This window comes from Trematomus bernacchii, unplaced genomic scaffold, assembly GCF_902827165.1.
Source record: "Trematomus bernacchii unplaced genomic scaffold, fTreBer1.1, whole genome shotgun sequence".
NCBI classification, from domain to species: domain Eukaryota; kingdom Metazoa; phylum Chordata; class Actinopteri; order Perciformes; family Nototheniidae; genus Trematomus; species Trematomus bernacchii.
In genome coordinates this window covers 1,807,744-1,831,867 of record NW_022987593.1, presented here as the reverse complement: position 1 = coordinate 1,831,867, position 24,124 = coordinate 1,807,744, and the positions used below count along the sequence as shown (strand labels likewise).

Sequence of the window (24,124 nt, the reverse complement as noted above, 5' to 3'; positions counted from 1 at the left end):
CGCACCATATTTAACTGACAGAATATTCAGTGAGGCTGATTAATCCTTAACCACACAGTTTTAGCTTTCTGTTTGACACAACATAACTGTGGTTTCTCTTTATCTCTCTTTGTGTCCCAGATTCTGATCGGGGAAGTGACCAGTTTCTTTGTGAAGGCAGAGGGAGCTCAGGAGAAGACCATAGTGACCGCTGACTGCTGTTACTTCAACCCCCTCCTCCGAAGGATCGTACGTTTTCTGGGTCAGTCAGAGTCCTAAAGATCAGAGCCTCTTTAGTTCTGACTAAATAGAGCCTCTTTACCCTGGGTCCAAGTCTGATTTAGACTAGCATCAGTCCTCCTCTGTCCTACGGCCAAAAACAGCTCCTTAGTTAGGTCTCCTTTGGATTCATTTACCCGTCTTCGTGTTCTCTTCTGTGATCTTTTCCTCATCTCTGTAGCCTGTATTTATCTAAGTCATGAATCTTTTAAAGTGATGGCTCTAGATATGGAGCGTAAAAGCAAAGGCTATGTCTGTCTGGCCTTTCACTCCCACACAGTTTGCAGTCAGCGTAACATTTCAATTTTCATTTTAGTTCTTGTTTCTGACTGTCATCAGTCTCATTGTTTCTTTTATTTTGAGCTTTGACACACAGACACACACACCCTACCACTTTCTAACTTTGTCCCTCTTCCTTTTCTTTTTACACAGGTGTCTACTCCTTCGGCCTCTTCACCACCACCATCTTTGCCAACGCAGGTCAAGTGGTGACAGGAAACCAGACGCCTCACTTCCTGTCCGCCTGCAAGCCAAACTACACAGCTCTGGGCTGCCAGTCTCCGCTGCATTACATCGCAGAGCGCAGAGCCTGCACAGGAAACCCTTACCTGGTGGCGTCCGCCCGCAAATCCTTCCCCTCCAAAGACGCAGCGCTCAGCTTTTACTCAGCCATCTACACAGTGGTAGGGGTCTTTGAGGGGGCTATGGGTGACAGGGGAGGAAGGATGATGCTATGTATGTTGATGACAAACAAATACTATAAAGTCTGCCACTTTCGGGATATTTTTTATGCTAAGATTTCACTATAGCAGACGTAAAATAGCTAAAAAAACATGTTTTGGTAATGCTTCATTATATTGAAACGTTTATAAATTACAAGCTGTAATGAAGGGATTCTTAATGGTTCATAAATAATTACCTAATGCCTTTTTATATCAATATTTAAAAAAATAACTTAACTAAAACCATGTTGGCTGAAATGAAGCACAACAACACAGTCCAAAGGTTTTTCTTATAACTGATTTAACAACTGATGAAGACATGTAATTTCCTTCTGGTAAAACGTGCATGTGAGTCTCTATTATTACATCATTTATTAATGATTAAAGTACTGCTACTGTTCTTCAGTTAATTGCAGTGTCATGTTTCTGTCATTTTATCAAAGCATTTAACCAAACATGGCAGTGGTTTTGATGTTGCTTTCTTTTGTACCTCTCCTCAAACCCTTCAGCTGCTGTGATTCACTGCAGACTGCGGCCTCTTGTGGCTTCTTCAAGCTGTTCCCCTTTTGAATTATCTCAGCTAGCTGACTGAAGACATGTAGCCAAGACGGTTCAGCCCACAGTGGAAAGATAATATGATATTCTTTATTGTATTACTCATTATTTGATTGTATCTCTTCCAGATGTATGTGACCCTGGTGTTCCGGACCAAAGGGACACGCCTGACTAAGCCCACCCTGTGCCTGGTGCTGCTGTCCCTGGCCGTGCTGGTGGGGGTGGTGAGGGTGACTGAACACAGGAACCACTGGAACGATGTCCTGGCTGGGTTTGTCACCGGAGGGGCCATCGCTGCCTTCCTGGTAAGGAGAGGGAGGGGATATGAAGAGGGAAAGAAGAAATGGATGCCATCTTATCATGCTGTTCTCATTAAGATATACCTTTCTGTGACATAATGTGTTTATGATGGAAAAGCAGACGGTAATAGGTCAAACCCTCATCTCTACTTTTGCTAAATTTGATATAGTTAATGTGTTTTGTCCTTTTATGGCAGGATAGTATGACGATGGAGAGAGGAGGGAAGAATGCAGAGAGAGAGCAGTGTGTTGGTGTGATGTGGGTGCAGGAGAGATGGTGGGAGGATGAACTGATGAATAAAGCGAGCTTGAAAGAGCACTACTGCCTGTGTGATAGAGGAATCACACACACTATCACATCTATGAATGTGAATGGACTGATCTGGATCTTTATGGCTGATTTAAACAGTGTAATTTGGTCTTTGGACCTCTCAGCCTCAATCAATTTTTCTGGCAAAACTTATCAGGTCGATGTTAATTTTAAAGATCAAAGATCTCACTTTGGTTCATCCCTTTCTTTCCATGCCTCCTCCCATATTTCATTCTTTGTCTTATTTTAAATATATGACTTTTCTGTAAGTGTCCTCTTCAGTATCTGTTACCAGGCACACTCTAGGCATTTCAGGCACCAGATCATCCATCTTCAAAGTGCAGTGGAGTGGATCTCTCAATATCTTTTTTCTTTTCTATGCTCTCCATCAGGTGTCATGTGTGATCAACAATTTCGAGCAAACCCAAATATCCATGCCGAGTCCCCCACCACATCAGCGTCCAGAGCCCCCGATCGGCATCCCTCTTCTCAGCCTGCCCCGCGTGGAGAGTCCACTCGAAAAGTTAAGTGGCCTCCAGGTAAGGGATGGGGAAAACTTGATGGAGAAACATTGATTAAGTAGATATCTATTAATATATGTAATGTAGGCCACACAGCTGCCGTACATCTGATGGTGATAAGATAATCATGTTTAACCATAGGGGTGAGGAAGGAGAAATCACAAAGCTCTCAGCAAATCAAGAACAAACATTGATAGGAGCGACAGCCAATCAAATTACTAATTTTCCATACCTTTTTGGCTGTATATAATGAAACATACACAAATATGATGTGTGTTAACCATGGTAAAAGTTAAAAGAACATCATAAACACCTTTTAAGTATGAATTTCACCTAGCGCTACCATGTAGTTAATAATTCAAGCTTTTGAGTGAAATATTTCGACAGAAATTCATGTCCCCCATCGAATGAATTGCAATTACTATGTTCATCCTTTCTAGTGCCATCCTCAAGTCAGAATTTATACTTTTCTTTATGAAAACTAGTACCAATCCCATCAGAAACAGCTATACTCTGTGTTTAGTGATGCATATATTAGATGTTTATCATGTTAGCATGATAAAATGAACTTTAACTCAATGCATCGCTGTGGATAAGTTGACCCTTTTAGAACATGGATGTGGGACTACAGATCAGTTTTTGATTGTGTATCAGCCTTTGACTCCTTTTGTTGTCCTTAGTGATAACATTGGTTGTTTCATTGTAACCAAATGTATGCATATTTCTGTCTGATATCTTTGTTGTGTACTATCTCTTGTCTAGACATCATCATGTTGTATTCTTGTCTCTCACTGTCTCAGTCAAGTAAAGTTGATCTGCTCTATTCCCTCAGGCTTAACTTCCCACATGTTTTGACCTATATTATACTCTTTGCTTCTTTCTCTCCTCATCCTCTCTCTGTCCTTTCCCCTCCTCTTAGGCTCCAGGGCTACCGTATTCTGAGATCACATGACCATCAGCCAATCCCATCCCCAACCCCTCCCGATGTGCTCCTCCCGTCACGACGTTGCCTCACCAGCGCAGTCTAGACCTTCCCACTGAATGCCCCCCGCCCTGCCGTGCCCACCCCGAAGGACGACATCCTCTCAGACGAGTCAAATCTACGCAGGTCTGAAGGTCCACCAATCACAGGAGGCAGAACAGCGACACGTGCACATGGCTGAAACCTGTCATCCGCTAAGGACCAATCTTTGACGGATCCATGTCCTTCTGTCCAGTTTTGTCCTGTTTGTCCTCCACAATGGCCTCCTATTTCTTTCAGGTGTTGAAGACCCAATGAAAGAATCGCCAAAGCCAGAGCTGTTGAAGCAATACTGTGTCCTAACTCCTTCTCCTGGTTTCCACAAAGACCCAACAGTGACTCTAAAGACTGTTGGCTGGTGATGACTTGGTAAATTAAAGAAAAACTGACAGTTTGGGGATCGAAGGAAAGTCCAATCACCGGTGGATCGCCCTCATCAGACTATTTTGCAACGCTCAGGACAATACAGTGGAAAACAGGACAACATTTAAAAAAAACATACCTTTATGGAATCGAAATGCAGGTACTGTGGAGTATTATGGTACAGATTTTTATTTCTGTCCTCAAAAATAACAAGAGTTGAAGAAGAAAGCACCTTTGTAAATGATGGCACAGATGAACCAATTTAGTGTTCAATGAACTGTGTTGTATCTTATTTGTTATGGGGGGATTTAGGATTGATCTCTTGCTGTATATTGTGTGAAGTGACAGAAGAGAGATTTATACACACTACAGCTGTGCTTGTGATACCATGTTTGTTTGAGGCATCAGTTAATTCATCCTTGAAGTGAACTGGACTAGATTTCCATCAACTCTCCAAATATCTTTTATCTACTTACTATTCAGGTGTGTGTTTCTAAATGTCTGTAGGTTGTACATTCATGCTGTGGAACATTTGGAAGGTTTTATCATTTGACTTACTGCCTTTTCTTTTTTGAGTTCTTTGTTTGTGTAATGCTGCATTTCTATTGCATATTTCAGAAGTGCTTTACTCGACAAGACTCACATTTTCTCCCGCCGAAACTGAGGATCAAAGCAAACAATGCAGACCACAGATTGGTCAGAGCATGCTCATCATCATAACATGGTACATGTTTTTAAATAGCCAAATCTGCCCTCAATAGAAACCTAATTTAAAAAATGCCCAAAATTGCGCCCTACAATTGCAGATATTTTTTCGAGTTGCTTCTGAAAGGACTTAAAAAATAACCTAATACCAGGTTTAAGTCTAGTCGAGTCGAGCAGAACAGTACCGTGCAGTGGAAACACAGCATTAGTTTGCATAGATTTGACACTTTATTTCTCCCATACCACTTTCATATGTGTAATTTTTATACCTTTAAAATACCAGTATCTTGTTATTGTATTTGCTTCTTTTACTTTTCATATTTAATGTTTTTTAAGAATATTTCAAAATCACTTGTTGATGCTCCCATTTATCCGTCCTGTCCAGTTATTTCCTGCTTCAGCCCCCCATCCTTTCATCACAATTACTTTAGGATACCAATGGCACAGACCAGTGTGTAAGACTTCTGAATTTTGTAAAGTTTTGTACAGTATATAGGTTTCTTTACACAGTATATACAACTTTTTCATTACGTTTGAATTGTGTGAACAATGTGAAACTATCTGAAGCTGTCTTGTAGGAACGTGTGTAGTTGCCTGGCCATGAGCAGGAATGTAGCGCGGTGTAGGAGTGTGCAAGATCTCACAACATACAGCTGGTGTGTGTGGCTCAGGAGAACACTGCTAGCATGTTATTCTAGTAGAAGATTGTGCGAAGAGCTATATAAAGAAGAAATTGCTATGGTCTTGTGTGTGTGTGTGTGTGTGTGTGTGTGTGTGTGTGTGTGTGTGTGTGTGTGTGTGTGTGTGTGTGTGTGTGTGTGTGTGTGTGTGTGTGTGTGTGTGTGTGTGTGTGTGTGTGTGTGTACGCGTGTCTGTATGTGTGTGTGTACGCGTGCTGATTCAGATTTCTGTGTATGTTTATAATGAGCACATTGTATGGCAGCATAACTGTTAATTTGGCAATCTGTTTTCTTAAGTTAAACTGTCAAAAGTAGCTGCTATAATTACACACTTGTGGTTGTGTGTAACTGCGGGCCTTCAAAGGACTCCTGCCAAGGCATCCTAACAATGCCCGTTATAGCAGAAGGTGCTCATTATAGCTCCGAGATTACCTTCATTGAAACTTTTCAGTCAGAAGTTTTTGTAAACAACTGAAGAGATATAGAGAACACCATAACTGTCGAAATAATGTTATTTTCATGTTAAAATGTCCCTGTTTTGTATTTATTTACCAAAATAAATTGCGATTACCACACATTGCTGCCTGAATTAAATATTTCACTTAAGTCTGTTAAAGCAGTCTCATTTGTTTTTGCTGTTACATCAAATCAGACTAAGAGCAGTACACCGTTTTCACAGCAGTCATTTTCACTTGTCACAGAAGGAAAAGCACATATGTATCCAATATAATTTAAGATTGGCTCTGTGAACAACCTCACAGGTGTTTTAAGTTAATCTGTTTATTAGACCTCTTCTCAGGACTGGGTGGGCATGTATAAACTGAAATTGAGTGACATCTCCCTGATCCTCCTGTTAGCTTTGGTGGGCCTAGGGTGGGACAAATTCCCCTTTATCATTGTTATTGGTAGATGGAGATGTGTGACCTTATATTATCCCATCAAAGCTCCGGCATACCTCAACCTGAGCAGATTTCTAATTAACCACAATAAATGAAATCACAAGTGTGTGTCCCAGTAAGTCATGACAGTGTGAAGCGTGGAGATTCCGCCAGCATTAATTGTCCTATTCACACGTTGGCTTTGCTTTCTATGACATGTTATAGATTCTTCTTTCTTCTAAGCTGGAAGAATTATACTGACTGAAGCTCTGATTTGAGGCTTTGAAAGAATAAAACATAGAAGCAGTATCCTCACTTTAGTACTTACAATACAAAGTACATTCAGAAAACTAGAGCAAATGTATTATGTATAGTTAATGTGTAACTTCTCCAATGTAAACAAACTAGAATCAGGCACTGAGACACACTAATGGGAAAGTACTGCCCCTTAGTGGTCATTATTCTTCTTAGAGATAATGTCTGGATGTAAAACATAGTAATTGTAGATAGATAGATATATGTATTCTTTATTAATCCCAAATTTGGAAATAATTTTTGTTCCAGCAGCAGTGTCAAGCATTACACAAGTAAACAAAAATGTAAATATACAATAAGATACAAATGTAATACAAATACAAATTGAACCTACTGTAGCAGCAAGTACTTACAAATCCTCAATAGAAAATACATAATACCATAGAACATAGTAATCCGTTTTTTTATGCCTCATAATTATGTATTTTCAGTACATTTGGTAATGGAGAGCTCTGAACAATTTAGGCTACCATAACAACTTACAAATGACAGGTGGCTGTGGATGTACTGCAGACATGTTTGTGTTGAGTTGTAGTAAGGTGCAGTGGACACCAGGGGGCACTGCTGACCGTGCTAACCTGACCCGGGAAACCTGAGAGAGGCTTTTTAGCATTACCCAGTTTTAATATTTATGAAAGCAAATGGCCCATTAGGAATGTAAAAATATGCTAAAAGAGAAAAGAGGATTTTAAAATGTTTTTTCACACAAGACCTCTGCTGGCCCACATTAGACATTAGTCATCAAGCTAATAAATGTAATGTAATGGCACAATTACTTTGAAATGTAGACAGAGGCAATTTCTGTCTCCCTCTCTCTCTTTAATTGCCCTCAGTGTGTCTCCGCCCCCTCTTTGTGTTCCTTTGAGTTTGTGTTTGTCAGTCTCGTTAATGACAAGGCACACACACACACACACACACACACACACACACACACACACTCAAGCAGACAACTCTCTGCACTCTCTCGACAACATTATCTTTTCCGGAAATTGCTTCTCAAGCACAGCCGGAGCCCCATTAGAAAATAAGAGCTCTACGCTGTAACCTTTTTAAAAAGCCATTAGTGATGCACCTGCTTCTCCCTCTCCCTCTCCTCATCTCCATCTAATCTATCGCATCTCATCTCTCTCTCTATCGATCTAATCTCTCTCTCTCTCTCTCTCTCTCTCTCTCTCTCTCTCTCTCTCTCTCTCTCTCTCTCTCTCTTGCTCTCTCTCTCTCTCTCTCTGTTCCTATTTGTGTGTCCTATTTGTCTCTCTTGTTAACACTGACAAACACACACACACACAGTTTCTCAGTTCTGATTGCCAGCTATTTCCAATCCTCCCAAACTGACTACTGGGCAGCACACAGCATCCACTTCATTTAAAGTATGAATCACTGACATTTTAAAGTTCTGCGTCAGAGTGCAGAACCGCTTAATTTAATAATTTACGTGAGTTATTCTAATGGCTGGTGACAGTTTAAATCACTGTTTTGGACATGAGTAATTTTCTGTCAAAGCTTCACGCTGGGAAAACAAGATATTTATAAAATGTCATGTCAGTGTATTGAACAGGCCGGGTTTGAATGAGAAACTCTTTTGGTGATTCATACAATGGTAGCCTAAATTTGAGCTTACTGTACAAGTGAGCTTTTTAATTATAAATGCTGCCCCCACTTAAAGTAATGTAATGTTTTAGTCATAGTTATTTGATACTTAAACATTCAAAGCAATCACTCAGAGACTGAAGTGATTTGTATTTGCTTAGGTCGCCTTCACATCATGCTTAAATTGCTGCCAAATCTAAATTAATAGCAGTGACATGATATACTGTAATGTACATGTATGCCAGCATCTGGTATTAGGAAAAACCACCTATTAAAAAGATAAATAATCTGTTGAGAGGTAATGGAACATCCCCTAGCTATATGAAAAGGTTTTATAAAGCGTAGTGTGACTCCAAAGGAAGCTGCATAAAATGATATAGATCTGATAAATTATTAAAAATAATGTCACTAAAAGTAGGACAATTAAAATCCTTGGGTTTGGAGTTGGAAAAGACTGCACATTTTATTGATTAAGCTAGCAGTTTAAGTAATAGTAATGTTGCCTACATTTGACAAGCAACAAGAACGTTTTAGTTTTAAACTGTCCATCATGAGTCCAAAAATATTAGAACAAATGTTAAATTGTTGTATACTCTTTAAAGCAATACAATTTAGGGGGGAAAAACACAACGACAAACATTTGGCACAAAACCTATTTACAATCTCACCCCTACACCATCTTAACTCTTCTGAGATATGTAATTGATAAGTGATGGGTGGTGTACAACATATGCAGGCTAAGTGATGTGTCTGAGTCTGAGTGTGAACCTGTGATTTTCTGAGATGAGCTGAATTCCCCCCCCCCCCCCCTGACTCTGTGTCTGTTTGGCATATTGTTACTGACCCTAAGGTTGCACACCGTCTTGGTTCAACCATTGTATGTGTAAGGAAGAGAGAGTAGAGAGATGGAGGAAGACGGCGAGACAGTGAAAACGAGAAAGAAAAGGAGAGTGTTAATATGAGAACTGAGAGAGATATAAAGTGCGTGGATGAGTGTGGTTTATCGCATACCAAAACAAACCAGCAGCCCCTGGGTAATAAAAATGTGCTATCTGTCATAGTAAATTACAAAAATTGGTCTTCGCCTTGCTGCAGACTCCTGATTATGCTCAATGGTCTGCCTCTGACAATTATGAAGCCATTAACACTGTGTGTAAGTGTGTGTTCGTGTGTGTGTGTCTATGTGTTTGTGAGGGAGAGAAAACGACTCTACGGCTGCTTATTTGAGGAAATATGCTGTCGGTTTTTTATGGCCTTGAAAGCTCCAGTGCCTAACAGCCTCAGCCTTGTGTGCTCTCGAAACATCACATTTACATGTTTGCTGTCTGTCTACTGTTCTGTTCCTGACATCTTTGACCAAAATGAAGAGAGCAAAGAGAGAGAGAGGAGAGGAAATTGATGGGAATCATCGATAAAACATAAAATAAGGCCAAAAGACAATTTAGCTGTTGTTTGGATCATTACTGAACACACACAAATACACATACAAAGACTCACACACATACATTTTGGGTTTCGAGGGGCAGCTCCTTTACAAGCTACCAGATGAGGAGAGGATTATAAAGGACCCTAGCGCCAATCCCATCCAGCATGTCTGCTAAGGAAGACCAACCGGATACACAGAGGTCCCAGGAGACTGGATTAGGGGTTGGAACACACACACACATACACACACACACACACACACACACACACACACGCACGCACGCACACACACACACACACACACACACACACACACACACACACACACACACACACACGCACACACACACACACACACACGCACGCACGCACACACACACACACACACACACACACACACACACACACACACACACACACACACACACACACACACACACACACACACACACTCACCACAGGCTATACAGAAAGCTCTGTTAAGACCCTGCAGGGAACACCATTCAGGACATGCAAACGGAGTCCCATTTCACTCTATTATGATTTCAGCACTAATGACTGACAGAGCGGTGGCTTTGTCTCACATTATGTTCCTCTGTTTCTCCATCTAATACACAAAAATATAGAAATCAAAGACAGATTTAAAACAAATGAAATGAATAGTAAATAAATGCAATGCAAAATGGATTGTATAATGCAACAGTCCAGCAATAAATCAATAAGTTGTGTAAGACAGCTGTTGGTTTTTTTTGTGTGTGTTTTTCGCATAATATTACAACCTTACTGTGAGTCTTTTATATTGTATTCTTATCTTTGTGTCCACCTCCTTGAAAATATTGACACTATACCATACTGTATTGCTTTACATTGTACAAATGTATGCTGTTCTGTCCAAAAGCATCCAACTCTGATGGTGTAAAGAAAACAATCCAAAACCTCAACACTATACGCTTCAAAAAGGTAGCACACGTTATTATTTATACCTTGGCTGTTGCAAGGGATTGCATTGGATTTTACAGGTAATGTCCACCCCTATTAATAGGAATATTATAGAGAGACTGTGTGAGTCACAAAACACAATGAAGGAACAATAGATGCAATATAATCCACCATATTTTAATATTTTATGTTGTCAACCTGGAAACATAAAAAAAAAAACATGGAATAGGTCCAACTCTCCAGTGAGAACACAAACACCCTATAAGTCACAAAACCTTAAACAGACAGCATCAACAAGACACAGATCCTAAGGATTTTGTCTCAATGCCCCCATCTGACAATACTTTCCCTGTAAGCTTCAATAGCTTACAAGAAGCTATTTGTACCGCGGCATGGTATCAATGAGCCAAATTAACTCTAACATCCTTTATGCCAAACTCTTTTTTCTTTCATTTTACTACAGCCTAATTGTGGACCCATTGAGGTCCCCGGACCCCAGCTTGGAAACAGCTGCACTATAGGGCATGCTCTTCGGCGCCAGGGCTGCATGGAGGCATGGACACGAGAGAAGGGAGGAGGAGCAGGAGGAGAAGAGGAGAGGAAGAGGAGCAGAGGAGGAGAAGAAAAGAGGAGAAGAGAGGAGAGGTGAGAGGTTGCTGCTGAGTTGCATGGGATGCTGCTGCAAAGGCTCCATCCCTCCCTCGGAGAGAATGGAAAAAACAAGGAGTGGTTATGTGATTCACTACTAGCAGGAGGAGAAGCGCACAGGAGAGAAAGGACTATAGCATGGGAGGGGAGGGGGGGGGGCGTTTCCCTGCACAGTGAAGCCTTTTCTCACACTTCAGCATGGATACAATGTATGGTCTTCTTCAGGGGGAAGCTGACATAAAGATGGACACAGCGTACCGGTAAGTTCTTTCTTTTTTTTCGCTGTTATTTAAGCATGAAAAAACGATATGGACACAGTTCACAGCGCAGCGTTGCATCGGGTCCCATCACTTTACACCGTGCTGATATGTACAGATATTTGTTTAAAAATCCCTGAAGTGAATTAAAGAAAACAAGACTTGTAGATTGAAGCTTTAATTAGTCGATGTGTAGCACTGCATGGCATGGGATTAACGCCCGATCATTGGCACGGTTTATGATTTGTACTAAAACAGGTTGGTCCCATCAGCATCACTCCCAAGTTCCTATCAAATCACTTGATGGGAATTGCACCTGCACGCCGCTAAATGTTTAACCAACAGCGTGTCAGCTCCTCCTTTGTAGCACGTTAGGTAAAATACAAAGATGGTTCAAATCCCTTTCACAATCCCTGCAAAGGGTTAAAGATTCAATCCACGCTGGCTACCGCGAACTGGGTTCTCCTTGTCAGTGGGAGCGGATGTATTTACAAACAAAGAAAGCTTAATATCCAAGCCTGTCACGTAGGAGACAGGTGCTGGCCATCTGCAATTGTACAGTGGTGTGTGCCTGTGTGGTTATGTGGGCTAGTAGGCCAACTGGAGTCTTTGCATTGAGGCCCAAAAGATTGAGAAAACCAAAGTGTCTCTTTTAAGTTTGTCTATAAAAGTTTGGCCAAAAGGCAAGACAGAGGGTTATTTTGCACCCCAGGCTCAAATTGTTGCAATAGCAATCAGTTAGTCATTTGTTTTTTGTCTGGGTTGTGACTATTAGACTCTACAGTGTAGCCAAAATGACTGGATATATTTGCTGTTGCAGTCATAAGCATAAACATCCTCATAACAGCGCCTTTAGTTCCAAGCAATTAAGCAGTAATGTGCAAGCAGCAGCCCAGCGTCCGCTCAGTCTCTGTCTCCATCTCCTGCCTGTCTTGTCTTTGCCTCGGGCGCAGCCACTTGTGATTCTGCATCCTATCTGAAACACCAGGTACATTAGGAGATTGATACGTCTCTTACATCAGACATTAATATCAAACAGAGAGATTGTCTTTCATTAGGCCCTCGAGCTGGAGCCAGATCACTTTCTATCAAATCAACGCAGGAAATGGATTTTCTTATAAATGTTAACCAGATGTCTTTCGTCATGAAATAAAGTTTTTTTTATCCAGTCTAGCTTTTACGGGAATAATACAGTGTCAGTGTACATCAATGGAGAAAAACTGAGGTGACAAAAGAAAGCCTGGGCCACACATTGAAAACTGCTACAGCAGGCACACCCATTGTATGAGCGAGAGTCATTCCCTCGCAGCTAAAAAGTACACCGAAGCATGTCTTCAAATTACACCGAGACATTCCAGTGACAGAGAGCAGACACACACCGGCCCTGTGTAGTGAAGAGGGCAGCAGCAGGGTGTATTTTTACACCAGATCTCTGACACCTACGTGCATCTCTTCACAGCTCTTGGTGAGAACAGAAGACACGTCCACTTGAGTTGTCATCATCAGCAGCCGAGACATGGACAGTTGGGATGGAGGTTGGAGGTTGGAGGCAAGAGGCGAGGAAGAAATAGATGAGGAGGATAGGTAATGAGGGAGACGAGTGTCAAGATCTTCTTCTAGACTTGATGGCCGAGGATAGTTTTGGCACTTCCTCCCGCAGTGACAGAACTGACTGAAGCAGGTGTGAGTGAGGTGAGAATATTGGCAAATGGGAACTTTCCTGGGTGTGTCAGGTCTCATGATGTAGAGCTATGATAGGTAAAGGGGAACAGGGAAGGATGTATGATTCATATGTGCTGGATGAAGATCTGAGAAGAGGAAAGTATAGGGGAAAGAGGGGTTAAAGGGTAAACACAGGGCGAGAGCAGGAGAGACGCCAGGGATCTCACAATGATTACAGAGGAAAGGTTACACTGAAAAGTCAAAGAAAGTGAGATTGAAAGAGATTGAGAGACAGTGAAGTCATGTTTGTATACTAGCTTTTCCAGGGGGAGCTGTCTCTGGTGCTGATGCAACCCCCCCCCCCCCCCCTCCAATCTCCCCCTATTTGCCAATGACTCTCCTTCTCTCTTGTTCTCCTCTCCTAAGCTGTTGATTGACAACTACTGTGTCTCTAATTGGCAAGTGTGGATAGGGAAGAGTCAGGCTTATTCTCCATGGGACAGACTAAGGAAAGGAGTGTGAGAGGGAAGGGAGATGGAGTGGGGGGGGGACATACGAAAGAGCCTTCCAACAATAAGAGGAGATAAACTCTCGGAAAAAATGAAAATGAAATGATGGAAGACATGAGGTGAGGAGGAGGGGATGGAGGTGAGAGCTGAACATCTGTTTGGTAATCAGTCTCCCCCCTCACTGCAGTGTAACACACACTGACACCTATTTGATAATTGGTGAGCCTGCCCTCTCCCTCAGCTCTTGGTTAAATGGTTGCTTGATACAAGGAAGAGCAAAGGGACTAGCTGTTGGCAGTGCAATCTGTTTACTTGGTGCAGCTCAGGTAAAGATCCATAGCAGGTTGCGTGTGTGTAAATATGCGTGTATGTGTGGCTAAAGCTTTCAAATCTGGTTAATAGCTACAATGAGCTCAATATGTGACTTAAAGCGTGCGTGAAATGTGTAATATAACCTCTGAGCGATGATACTGCATTGCTATTCAAGGATAAATATGATCTCTTTTGTCTCTCTTATTTCTAGGTGGTGTCCTTAAAGAAATTGCCTCCACACACACAGACCTCCTCCTTCTTCCACGCTGCAATCTTATTCTGAGTGCAGGAGCTGAAGGGAAGCACACAGAAAAAAGGAGAATGAGCTCCAGAGCTCAGAGGAGAGAAAAAAGGAATGGAGGGGGAGGAGGTGGGCCTCTTTTGCTCCGGTCTCGACCACGGGTATTCTTGGGTTGATAATACAGATGTGGATGTTATTGCTTGAGAATACGCGTAGTCGAGTGGAAGCTTTATCATCTACAGCGGACCAAAAGCAAGACTCTATTCAGGAGAGCACAAAGGCAGACACATATAAAATGTATAGCCAAGCTGAGTAGGTGACACAGACATTGGGGCGGTTTTTAATTAAGAACCCAGAGGTGACTTTTTACGAGGGGAAAGGCTTATTTTGTTCAATCAGAAAGGTTTTTAAATAGAACCGCAATCAGGGCTAGCCAAATCAAATCCAGCCATTGAAAAGGTTTTATCATCGTAGATTTATCAACCATGTCACTCTTTACACCTGTGGAGGAAATGAGTTTGTTTCGCTGGCCAGGTTGAGCTTCTCCTGCAGAGGTGCTGCTGGGGGGGGGGGGGACTTGCACCATGCCACTAAGCTAAACCCCCCGGGCATTAGTTCAGGGAGCTTAACACAAAAGTCTTCAGACTCAGACGTTAATTCCAAACCTTCTTGATTACATACCCTTGTCAGTCAGCCGTGCTTACAAGTGAGACCATAATCTTATCAGTTGATGAGTGTCTTTCACAGCCCTTCACACTCTACTCTAAACGTTTTACAAAAACAGATTTAAAGTTTTTGCGAAATTGGTTTCATGAATGTAAACGGCTGCGCTGACCATGGGATTGTACATTGTAACCGTGCATATCCATCATTTCCCATCCCACTACTCTTTCACTCATATTTTGTATTCCCTGGCTCATGCTTAAAATGTGTGAGAGTTGGATGCCTTTAGCCGCAGCAACAGGAGACAGTAACACATGAGGACATGTCAAGACTTGCACCCGTGGCTGACATTTCAGCATGCGGCTCAGATGACTGGCTGTCATGATGGGGATTCAGAAACACACACACACACACACACACACACACACACACACACACACACACACACACACACACACACACACACACACACACACACACACACACACACACACACACACACACACACACACACACACACACACACACACACACACACACACACACACACGTATATAAACTGCATGAGGGTACACATGATCTACATGCCAGTGGGGAAATATGGGATTGATGGATCTTATAAAAACAAGTACACAGACAGATCCCCATATGTATGAAAGCACACACACTGCAGCAAGGTTCACTGGGTCCATGTGTCAGTGGGGAAATAAGGGATTGATTGATTTTATGGGTAACTATTTTTAGTCAGAATGATGGATGTTTATGTCTTTTATTGATCAACTTGAGGTGTGGGTCTGAGGAGTTCTTCGTCATCAGGGCATGCTGATTAATCAGGAGGCAAAGGTGTTGGAATAAAACATCCTGAATTACATATTTGGTGCATTAGCATTATTGCTAAGTATTATAAATTAGAAAATCAACATTTCATTGCTAATTCAGCAGTAATTTAGCATCCGTTTGCAAATGTGCCCATGATGAATTACACTCTTAGCATGTACTACTCCATGATTTCGCACTACTGCGTAAGCAAATCTGTTATTTATAAGCACAGAATGTAATTATAATTCATACAAATTTCGACATTACGTTGTGTAAACTTGTTGATTCGACAAAGCCCTTTCTGTGGTTTTGTGTGTATTTGTGTATGCATGTGTGTGTGCTTCTAAGCAACAAAATGACTATTGTGAGCACAGCTCCAGGTGCCTAGCAACCGAATCGCTCTGTTTCCTTGGCAACAGTTGCCTCGCACTCACTGTGTGGGTGATTGGCAGCCTTGACAACGGAGACGGAGTGACACTTGACCTCGCGTGCTGAATGGGAGAGGAGAAAGAAGGAGCGAGGAATAGAAGAGAGGGGGAGGGAGTAGGAGGGGACGTGCAGAGACAGACGAGAGACTAAGTGATAATCATTCTCCATTGTAATCATCCTCCAGCATGTTTCATAAGGCGTCGTCAATACCTCTCCAGCTGGGGTCCATCATCAAACACAATACACAGTGCAGTGCGCGCATGCAAGGAGACACTCCACCTGGGTGGAGAGCCCGGGCAGGCACTCCACATCTCATCTATTATCACTCAGCCCTGCCCGGTGCACAGCCTCGCTACACTGTGTCTTCTTTCATTTGTGGTCTGCTTCATCCTGTGCTCTGTGGGAATGAATGGGCACTGTACTCCTCAAATTGTGTCACGGTCACAGATGCCACAGGAGAGTAGATCAGAAGTCGTGAACACGAGAAACGGGCACAGTCTTTGAATTAAAGAACTGGAAATGTGGGAGGGGGGTTTTGTGGTTCATCCATCCATTCACTAGTTGTATAGGTTTTTGTGCAAGGTTTTCTTTTAACCAAAATGATGACTACAACTGTGTATAATTGACTTTGTAACTGAGGAGTGGTTCAAACTCAAATAAAAACCTAATTTGGAAGTCTTTGAGTTCTTTCACCTCATTCAACTTGAACTATAAACCCTTTATTATTTTAAAACACGATTTCATTTAAGCCGCTTATTATCTCTGACACTTGCTGAGTTCTTGAAACCATTTTCTTTATTGACTTTTATTTTATTGTTCATCTAAATCCCAACCATAATTGTGAGGTTGTCCATCCTATTGTCACCAGCTGGTGGTGCTCAGTGGTGTTAATGTTTGTGTTGTGTAATATTAGTGACTACCTTTTGTTTCATATTCCCCCATTGAACAAAGACTTACATCCAACCAAGTTTAAACAACCACGTCTTGATCACATAAAGAGTGTGTTCGTTCTCGAAAGAAATGTAGTAGATTAAGTTCATTACACAATAAAATGAAGACTAAACACACATGCTGGCATCAAGTTTGCTCCTTTATTTCCATGATCACAATGATCAAATTCAAAACATTAAAAGAAAAAAAAACACATGTCTCTATGCTATTCAACACTGGTGGCTAATGCATAGTAAAATAAACACTGAAAACTAACACTTGATTTGAGGATTTCATTTGTACTCATTTAATAAAATGTTAACATTTAAGCCAAAAACATACAATTAACTGAAAACAGAATTTCCTAAGAAAAATTCAGAACCTGTGAATTTAGCAGCTAAGCATAAATCTTACACATTTCCATTCCTCTCTCCAGTGGAATGACATGTTGTGACACAACGGTCTTTATGAGGATGAGGATAGCTGTGGACACAACTTGTGGCATCATTCATGAACTGTGTTTACATTCATCAAAAGAAGAAGGTCACTCACACCTTAACTTTGAAAATCTGGAGGGTTCCTCTCCATTTAGGCCTTGCAACTCATCTCAGTGTATAATATAGAAGGTCCATACTGTATATTCACATCTTTTTCTCATAATGCTGACCAAAAATATTTAACTTTTTATTGATTTTTACATAAAAATGCCAATAGCCAGTTCTCTGACAACACAGGCTTCTTGTAAAAAATGATATGTATTGAACCTAACAACATCTAGCCATTACAAACCTAAACAGAAAGACTAGACCAATACATTTAAAAAGAACTAATATTGAAAATAGAAAATCTCTCAATGTTTGAAGATTATTCAGGTTAGATCACTATTTTTTTATAAATCTCAATAGTCAACACTGGAGTTGCAGGCTGAAACGTTACAAAGAATGAGAAGTCATGAGACAAAGGAGAGCTTCAGAGCCTCTTTGTGCTGAATACCACATAAGTGAAACTTTGGTTCACAGAACTTTAATCTTAAGTAACCATATAAAAGTTTTTAAATACAAAGTTGTATAAATGTCCTCTGACCAGCCTGATCCTAATGGGCCCAGGATCATCAGCCGCATCCCCTCCCTGAATCACATCCTGCTCCACAAAGGCTACTGATTGGCTGCTTCACAGGCATCTATCCAATCACTGTACACATCAACTGCTTCCGATAGATCTGAAGAGCAATGCGTTAAGGATGAAGAGAACTTGTTGCTGAAGATTTAAAAAATGTTTTATGATGGTGCAGGATGATATGAACTTTGTAAATCAAGACTCTTCTGAAAAAGGTATTACTTATCATATTCAGACCCTCTACCCCTACTCATGTGATATCAAAATGACTACCACATTAAGCTGGCTATATTGGAATACACACATTTGTATCCCTGTTCAACCCCTACTTCAAGATTTCTCAACCAAAAATTAAGCTTTTTCAAAGCAGTCCCCAGAATGGTTATGTATTAAAAAAATTAAAAATATTGACTTGGTATTGTGCCGTTATGTATTCGGAAACTGAAAAGGGGAAGAAGAGATTTAACCAATTTGTTTAAGTGTGGGCAGAGATCTTTATGATGCTGGAAAAGATAGTATAGACAGTAAAGCATTTCATATAAATTATACTGGGCCCTACGTTGGATCCAGTTGAAATGCCTGTAAACTAGCAAGAAAACGTTTAAAATATTTTGTTGAACTACTATTATCAAAAACAAAAGTTAACATTGCACGCTTCAAAAACCACTGAAAGTTAATTGTAAAAAAAACGTGGTTTGAACGGTTCTGTCATTAATAATGTTATAAATGTATGTAAAAGATGATGATTCGTGTGCTTAAGGATACAGGTAATGGGCGTCTGGAACTCCTCCAAGCAGACTGTGCATGATATTATTCCAGTATTTCTGGTTCTCTCCCTGTGTGCAGAAAAAGTACAACAAAAGTTAGCAACATCAACCTGAAATACCAACAAATGTAACTTGAATTAGTTGCTGATGAGTGGATTGTTTGGTGCAATTGTAAGTTTGTTTGGTGCAATTGTAAGTTTGTTTGGTGCAATTGTAAGTTTGTTTGGTGCAATTGTAAGTACATTTTGACATCACATGACTTCTCGTGGTTGCAGAACGGACAGGTGAACTGAGAGTCCAAATCTCCTGTCAGCTTCTTCTTAGTAGGGGGCTTTCTTTTAGACTTGCGACGACCCATTTCAAACAAACTAAATCAAGTCTGTGTGAGAAGTAGACAAAAACAGGCAGCTTCAACAAGGAGAACATGTGCTTGGAGGAGAATCAACAGAGATAAAATACAACTCTTGACTGGAAAACCACTCCAGTCGGCAGCTGCTGCCGCTCCATATTGTTAGCAACTAAAGTTAGCAGGCTAACGTTAGCATGTTTGTTGTTGATCTCCAGTACAACATACATCGCCTCACGACGAATAGTTAAATGGACTCTAGTAAGTAAACAGATTTGATAACACCTCGATTAACCGTACTTGGTAAACATGTCGGGATTGTTAAACGTGATGTAGTAAAAGTTTAATTTGTTTACCTTTGCTCGTAGGAAATACACGTTGCTGTAGAGTAGAAAAGGCTTGCACGAGACCCGGCACCGTCAACTGTTCGCATTATGTGATTGGAGGAGAGCTAATGCTTCCTGGCTAGTGATTGGCTCTCTGACACGTCAGTCAAGTCGATTGACTGTGACGAATCAACGCCTGAGACAGCCTACTCCCGCGTGGTGGCGACAGAAGCTAGCTCTCAGGTTTGTTGTGTTGTCTCTTATTTTATGTTTTAACATGCCCTGAAAAAATACTCATATTTTAAGGTGTTGCATATTTTTACATATTGACAGTTAGTGTGGTTTCCATGACATTTGTGCCGTAGTCTGGCTTCCTTCGTCAGTGTTTTGTGCTGATATGTATTGATATCTTACAAATAACCAACACCTTGTAATCAATGTCCTTTCAAAGCTAGAAAAAGATCGGCTTCTGTGGACTAGAAGGATATAGCATAATATTACAATGATCGACTAACGTTAGAGAGTGCTATAGCTAGACATTACTTATTCAACCACCGATTAAATACCATTAAAGAAAGTGAACAACAATTTTGTTTTACTTTTCCAGTTAGGTCAGGTTAGGTTGCTCAGAAAGTGTGCGTTACACTCTTTATATATACAGTCTATGGTTACACTACATGTTTGGATCTTAACCATGATTGTGTTGTAGAGATGTCAGGTATGTGGACGGTGAAGGTGGTGGGTCTGGGTGTGGTGGCCCTCTCTCTCAGCGTGGAGCTGCTGGGTTGGCTCCTCCATCGCCTCAGGCCTAAAAGAGCCCGCACTGAGGTCCTCTTCTTCCCCTCAGAGATGGCCTGCTTGGAGCACATCTTCGCTCCCTCATCGCCTCAGTAGGTGGAACTAAATTGCTACATTGAGTAAAAGAGAGCTATATATGATTTTCTCTGTATCACTGTCAAGCGTGTTGTGATAATGGCTTCTAATGGAAAAATTCATAGCCCCTAGATGCTCTCAGTAAGTGGATTTAGGCAGTGCAATAACCATTCCTCATCCCAATTGTTTTTCACTTTACAGAATTGTTTTTTACCTGCTTAATAAGTACTTCAAATAAAATAATACAGAGAAACCAAAAAGAGGGGCTATAAGCATTTTTGCCAGCTTAAAATAAACAACAGCATTCCTTGCTAAATAGAGCTATTGTAACTTTGCAACCTGGATGAGAGGGTAGGAAACTACATACACAGAAACAAGCTTGTTTAGTATACGCTTTGGAGTATCAGCACACTTATTTTCTCCTGTTTTCTGCTCTTCCAGGTCATGTTGCTGCCCGTTGCCTCACGGCGTAGAGACCTCTTTCTCTCGTCTTGTCCGCTGCATCTTGTCTGCTTCCTCCTCTCTGGACGTGTGTGTATTTGCCTTCTCCAACATGGACCTATGCCAGGCTGTACTAACACTGCGATCTAGGGGCGTCACCATCCGAGTCCTCTGCGACAAGGACTACTCCGCCATCCATGGCTCCCAGATTGGGGTCCTTCGCAGAGCCGGTAAGAGAAACAGATCTATTTATTTTTTAAATCATCATAAAGTAAACGTCCTCATGCTTGGGGATTTTAATTGACACCTTAACGAAGCATCACTATGCCGAACAATACACCAAACAAGACCAGGGGGTCATAGTTAGCCCTACTAGAGATATTATTAGGTACAAAAGTCACATGTACCTCACTCATTATCTCGTCATATTATACTTGAAATATGGGAACTATGACTCAGGTCTACCTCAGTAAAAGGTACTCCCGCTGTGTTCTCGGACTATTAGTGTTATTGTCAGTAAGTCCTAGATTGTTCCTAACAGGTGAATGAAAAGATTCTGCAGGTCTCCCTTGAAAAAGAGATCGTTAATCTCAATGGGATTTTACCTGGTTAAATAAAGGCTACAAACAAACAAACAAACAAACAATGTCTGGGTGAATGGAGGTTTCTACTACAAGGCTTTCTATGAGTCAGAGTTATAATCTTGGTCTGAAAGCTCTGAAAGATGTTGTGTCATGTGTCAGACTCCCTTTCTCTCTCAGCCCTCTGCATTTAATAAATTACTACCACTGCATATTGTTAAGTAAGAATTAAGTAAGTAAGAAATTGGCAAGCAAGCAGCACATTTCATTAGGCAGAGTGTTTCTAAGTGTGTGTATGCTGACTGCAGACCTTGTGAGAATCACGTTGGCACAATAAGCTCCTTTTTCATAATCTATCCATTTGTGTGCAGCAACCTTTTCATCCTCAAATAACGTAATGTGACTAGCACCTAAGCATAGTGCTTTGGATTAGTTTGCTGTCATTGGTTTTTAAGTCCAACTATTTCCCTCAGAAGGGAAATTAATTCATATACTCTGTGTGTATCTCCTGGGGTCGACACTGGAAAGACATCAGACTTTAATAGCCAGTTGCATTTACTCTTTTAAGATCGCTTTTTGACTCTCTTCACTTTGACCTGAAAATATTTTCAAAAAGCATTTACACACTGCAATTAGGGGGTCAAGGGGACATGTTTCCTGCAAGAGAAATGGTTTATCAAAAACACATTTGTGGTAATTGTCTTTCATTTTCTTTAAAGGGGCATGCACTTAACCTTTCAAGAGAGTATTTGCATGTCTCTCTTGAAAGTTGTTCCTGCAGTCCAATCTGCAAATCCAATATTTTATCATACAAAAAGAATGCTTCTGTCTTAGATAGTTTCTCTTGAACACAATATAAAATAAAACAATTTATTTACAAACTGTTAAAGCATTTTGTATCTGTTCTATATTCTGTATTATAACTTGTATTTATGTTTTTTTACTTTGCAGACCTTTAGTAAGCAGACTTGTATTTGCAATACTCAACAATATCAGAATATGAACATATTTGGGGTTTTTAAAAGGTGAGAGTAATCATAGAAAAACATACATATTGTATATTTGAGAAATCAAGACAAGTGAAATAAATATAAAGGTTTAAAATGTATGTCAGATGTCATAGCTCCTTCTTGGGTTTCTCTATGAAAATGATTCTTCTCAGTCTGTACAAGAAAAAGGAAGTGGAAAATGTAAACATTCATGTGACTTTAAATGATAAATGTACTGCTATACCATAATGTCTCTTTATCTTTGTAAGGGGACAAAAACTATTTACAATTTGCCTTATTCACCCATTTACACACATTGTTGCAATGGGGATAACTAGTCTGTAGAGAAGTGCTGAGGTTTAAAGGCACTTTTTTTCTACAAATATAAACCATCTATTTGTTTCCTCTGGTCAGGTCAGAACATTATGTCGTATTCAACATCCCTGCTTTCTATTGAGGTTTTTTGAGCGAAACCTAGAATAACATTGCACATACTGAAGAACAATCTCTTAGCCTAAAACACTATTCTCCAACCTCCTCTCTTTACTTGCTGTAACAAATGTAAATGTCTCCTCTGTGGGACGATTGAAGGTGTTCTGATTCTGGTTCTCCCCCCTCTGCTCCCCAGGGATCTGTGCGCGTTGCGACGTGGGCTCTGTGTACATGCATCACAAGTTTGCAGTGGTGGACAACCGGCTGCTCATCACCGGCTCCCTCAACTGGACGATGACAGCGGTGCAGAGCAACAAGGAGAACGTCATCATCACCGAGGATCCAGACCTGGTGCGTCCATTCCTCAAAGAGTTCCAAAGTTTATGGCTGCACAGTGATCCAGCCCAATACCTCCACTTAAGTGACCCAAAACCTGCTGACAAACCTACCACACCCAGCACTGACAAGCCATGCTGAGTAATAAGTCAGAGCTCTTCAATGTTTGAAGTAGAAGGTATGCATGTAAAAACAGTTTGGTCAGCTGGGCCATAAAACATTTAAAGACTTTTATATTTTCTTATTTTACGAAACAGACTGTTGCTTTTGGCCAAAGTGACAATGTAACTGTTCAAGCTGATACAGGTTTTATTTTTAAATATGTATCGGAAAAGGTTCTGCATTTAAGAGTTCCTGTACATGTGTTACTGTTTGGCACAGGACTAAGATGAGCCTAATATCCATTGCTGTGGTCCAGTTCTATAGAGAATGCTTCTGTTTGTGTTTAGAACATTTCTTGATTAAAAAAGACATGTAACTGTTGTATTTCTTGTATATTATGTCACAGGTTGACATTACATGTTTAGAGTTTTGTCAATCTTCTTCTTCGTGTTCATAAAGCTAGGTAAGAAAAACGTTTCACAGTGAGTGTATTCTTCCAGTCTGAAGTACACTGTCTGTAAAGAGTGTGTTGTTTAGTGTGTGCTACTGCAGTCTCAGGGACGATGTGTTGCCAAGCACAAATAAAAAACTCTTTCCCACTGCAGTTTTGGCAGGTTGTTTGCATCACTGCCCTGCAGCTGTAGATTTTCTCTTGCTCCAACATGATTTACTCTGTCTCATTCGCAATCAGGCCTTACAGCACAGAAACATGCTGGTTCTCTCGCTGCTAAACAAAACCGTTCTTTGTGGTTTGCAAACCCAAG

The 24,124-nt window shown here is 40.8% G+C and overlaps 3 protein-coding genes across 5 annotated transcripts in view; 2 read left to right on the top strand and 1 right to left on the bottom strand.

The window, feature by feature from the left end:
• The window catches only part of plppr2b (phospholipid phosphatase related 2b), a 45,711-nt gene extending 40,164 nt beyond the window's left edge, over positions 1-5,547 (top strand). For 2 of the 3 annotated variants that reach the window (XM_034129282.1, XM_034129284.1), the window contains 5 exons: positions 121-241; positions 691-941; positions 1,664-1,840; positions 2,537-2,667; positions 3,585-5,547. In XM_034129282.1, coding sequence (XP_033985173.1) covers positions 121-241; positions 691-941; positions 1,664-1,840; positions 2,537-2,667; positions 3,585-3,693 — 789 coding nt within the window. In that variant the 3' untranslated portion in view covers positions 3,694-5,547. Of the gene's footprint in view, positions 1-120; positions 242-690; positions 942-1,663; positions 1,841-2,536; positions 2,684-3,584 lie in introns of all 3 variants that reach the window. The other variant, XM_034129283.1, reaches the window with a different exon arrangement.
• Positions 5,548-17,193: 11,646 nt separating this feature from the next.
• On the bottom strand, positions 17,194-19,729 carry LOC117482369 (transcription elongation factor 1 homolog). Its single transcript, XM_034130481.1, has 4 exons — positions 19,637-19,729; positions 19,177-19,313; positions 18,933-19,003; positions 17,194-18,270 (listed from the first exon to the last, which is right to left on the bottom strand). Exons 2-4 carry the CDS (start codon positions 19,290-19,292, stop codon positions 18,206-18,208), a joined length of 252 nt encoding a protein of 83 aa, XP_033986372.1. The 5' UTR covers positions 19,293-19,313; positions 19,637-19,729; the 3' UTR covers positions 17,194-18,205.
• Positions 19,730-19,800: 71 nt separating this feature from the next.
• pld6 (phospholipase D family, member 6) lies at positions 19,801-23,837 on the top strand. The gene is made up of 4 exons (XM_034130480.1): positions 19,801-19,849; positions 20,316-20,496; positions 20,921-21,150; positions 23,119-23,837. Exons 2-4 carry the CDS (start codon positions 20,318-20,320, stop codon positions 23,397-23,399), a joined length of 690 nt encoding a protein of 229 aa, XP_033986371.1. The 5' UTR covers positions 19,801-19,849; positions 20,316-20,317; the 3' UTR covers positions 23,400-23,837.
• Positions 23,838-24,124: the final 287 nt, after the last annotated feature.

Excerpts from the sequence above, each read along its gene's own strand:
- LOC117482369 (XM_034130481.1), bottom strand. The coding sequence starts at position 19,292 with ATGGGTCGTCGCAAGTCTAAAAGAAAGCCCCCTACTAAGAAGAAGCTG. Across the intron at positions 19,004-19,176 it reads AAGTCATGTGATGTCAAAAT|GGAGAGAACCAGAAATACTG; the intron begins GTACTTACAATT and ends TTCTGCACACAG. Across the intron at positions 18,271-18,932 it reads GTTCCAGACGCCCATTACCT|ATCTATCGGAAGCAGTTGAT; the intron begins GTATCCTTAAGC and ends ATTGCTCTTCAG.
- pld6 (XM_034130480.1), top strand. The coding sequence starts at position 20,318 with ATGTCAGGTATGTGGACGGTGAAGGTGGTGGGTCTGGGTGTGGTGGCC. Across the intron at positions 20,497-20,920 it reads TTCGCTCCCTCATCGCCTCA|GTCATGTTGCTGCCCGTTGC; the intron begins GTAGGTGGAACT and ends CTGCTCTTCCAG. Across the intron at positions 21,151-23,118 it reads TGGGGTCCTTCGCAGAGCCG|GGATCTGTGCGCGTTGCGAC; the intron begins GTAAGAGAAACA and ends TCTGCTCCCCAG.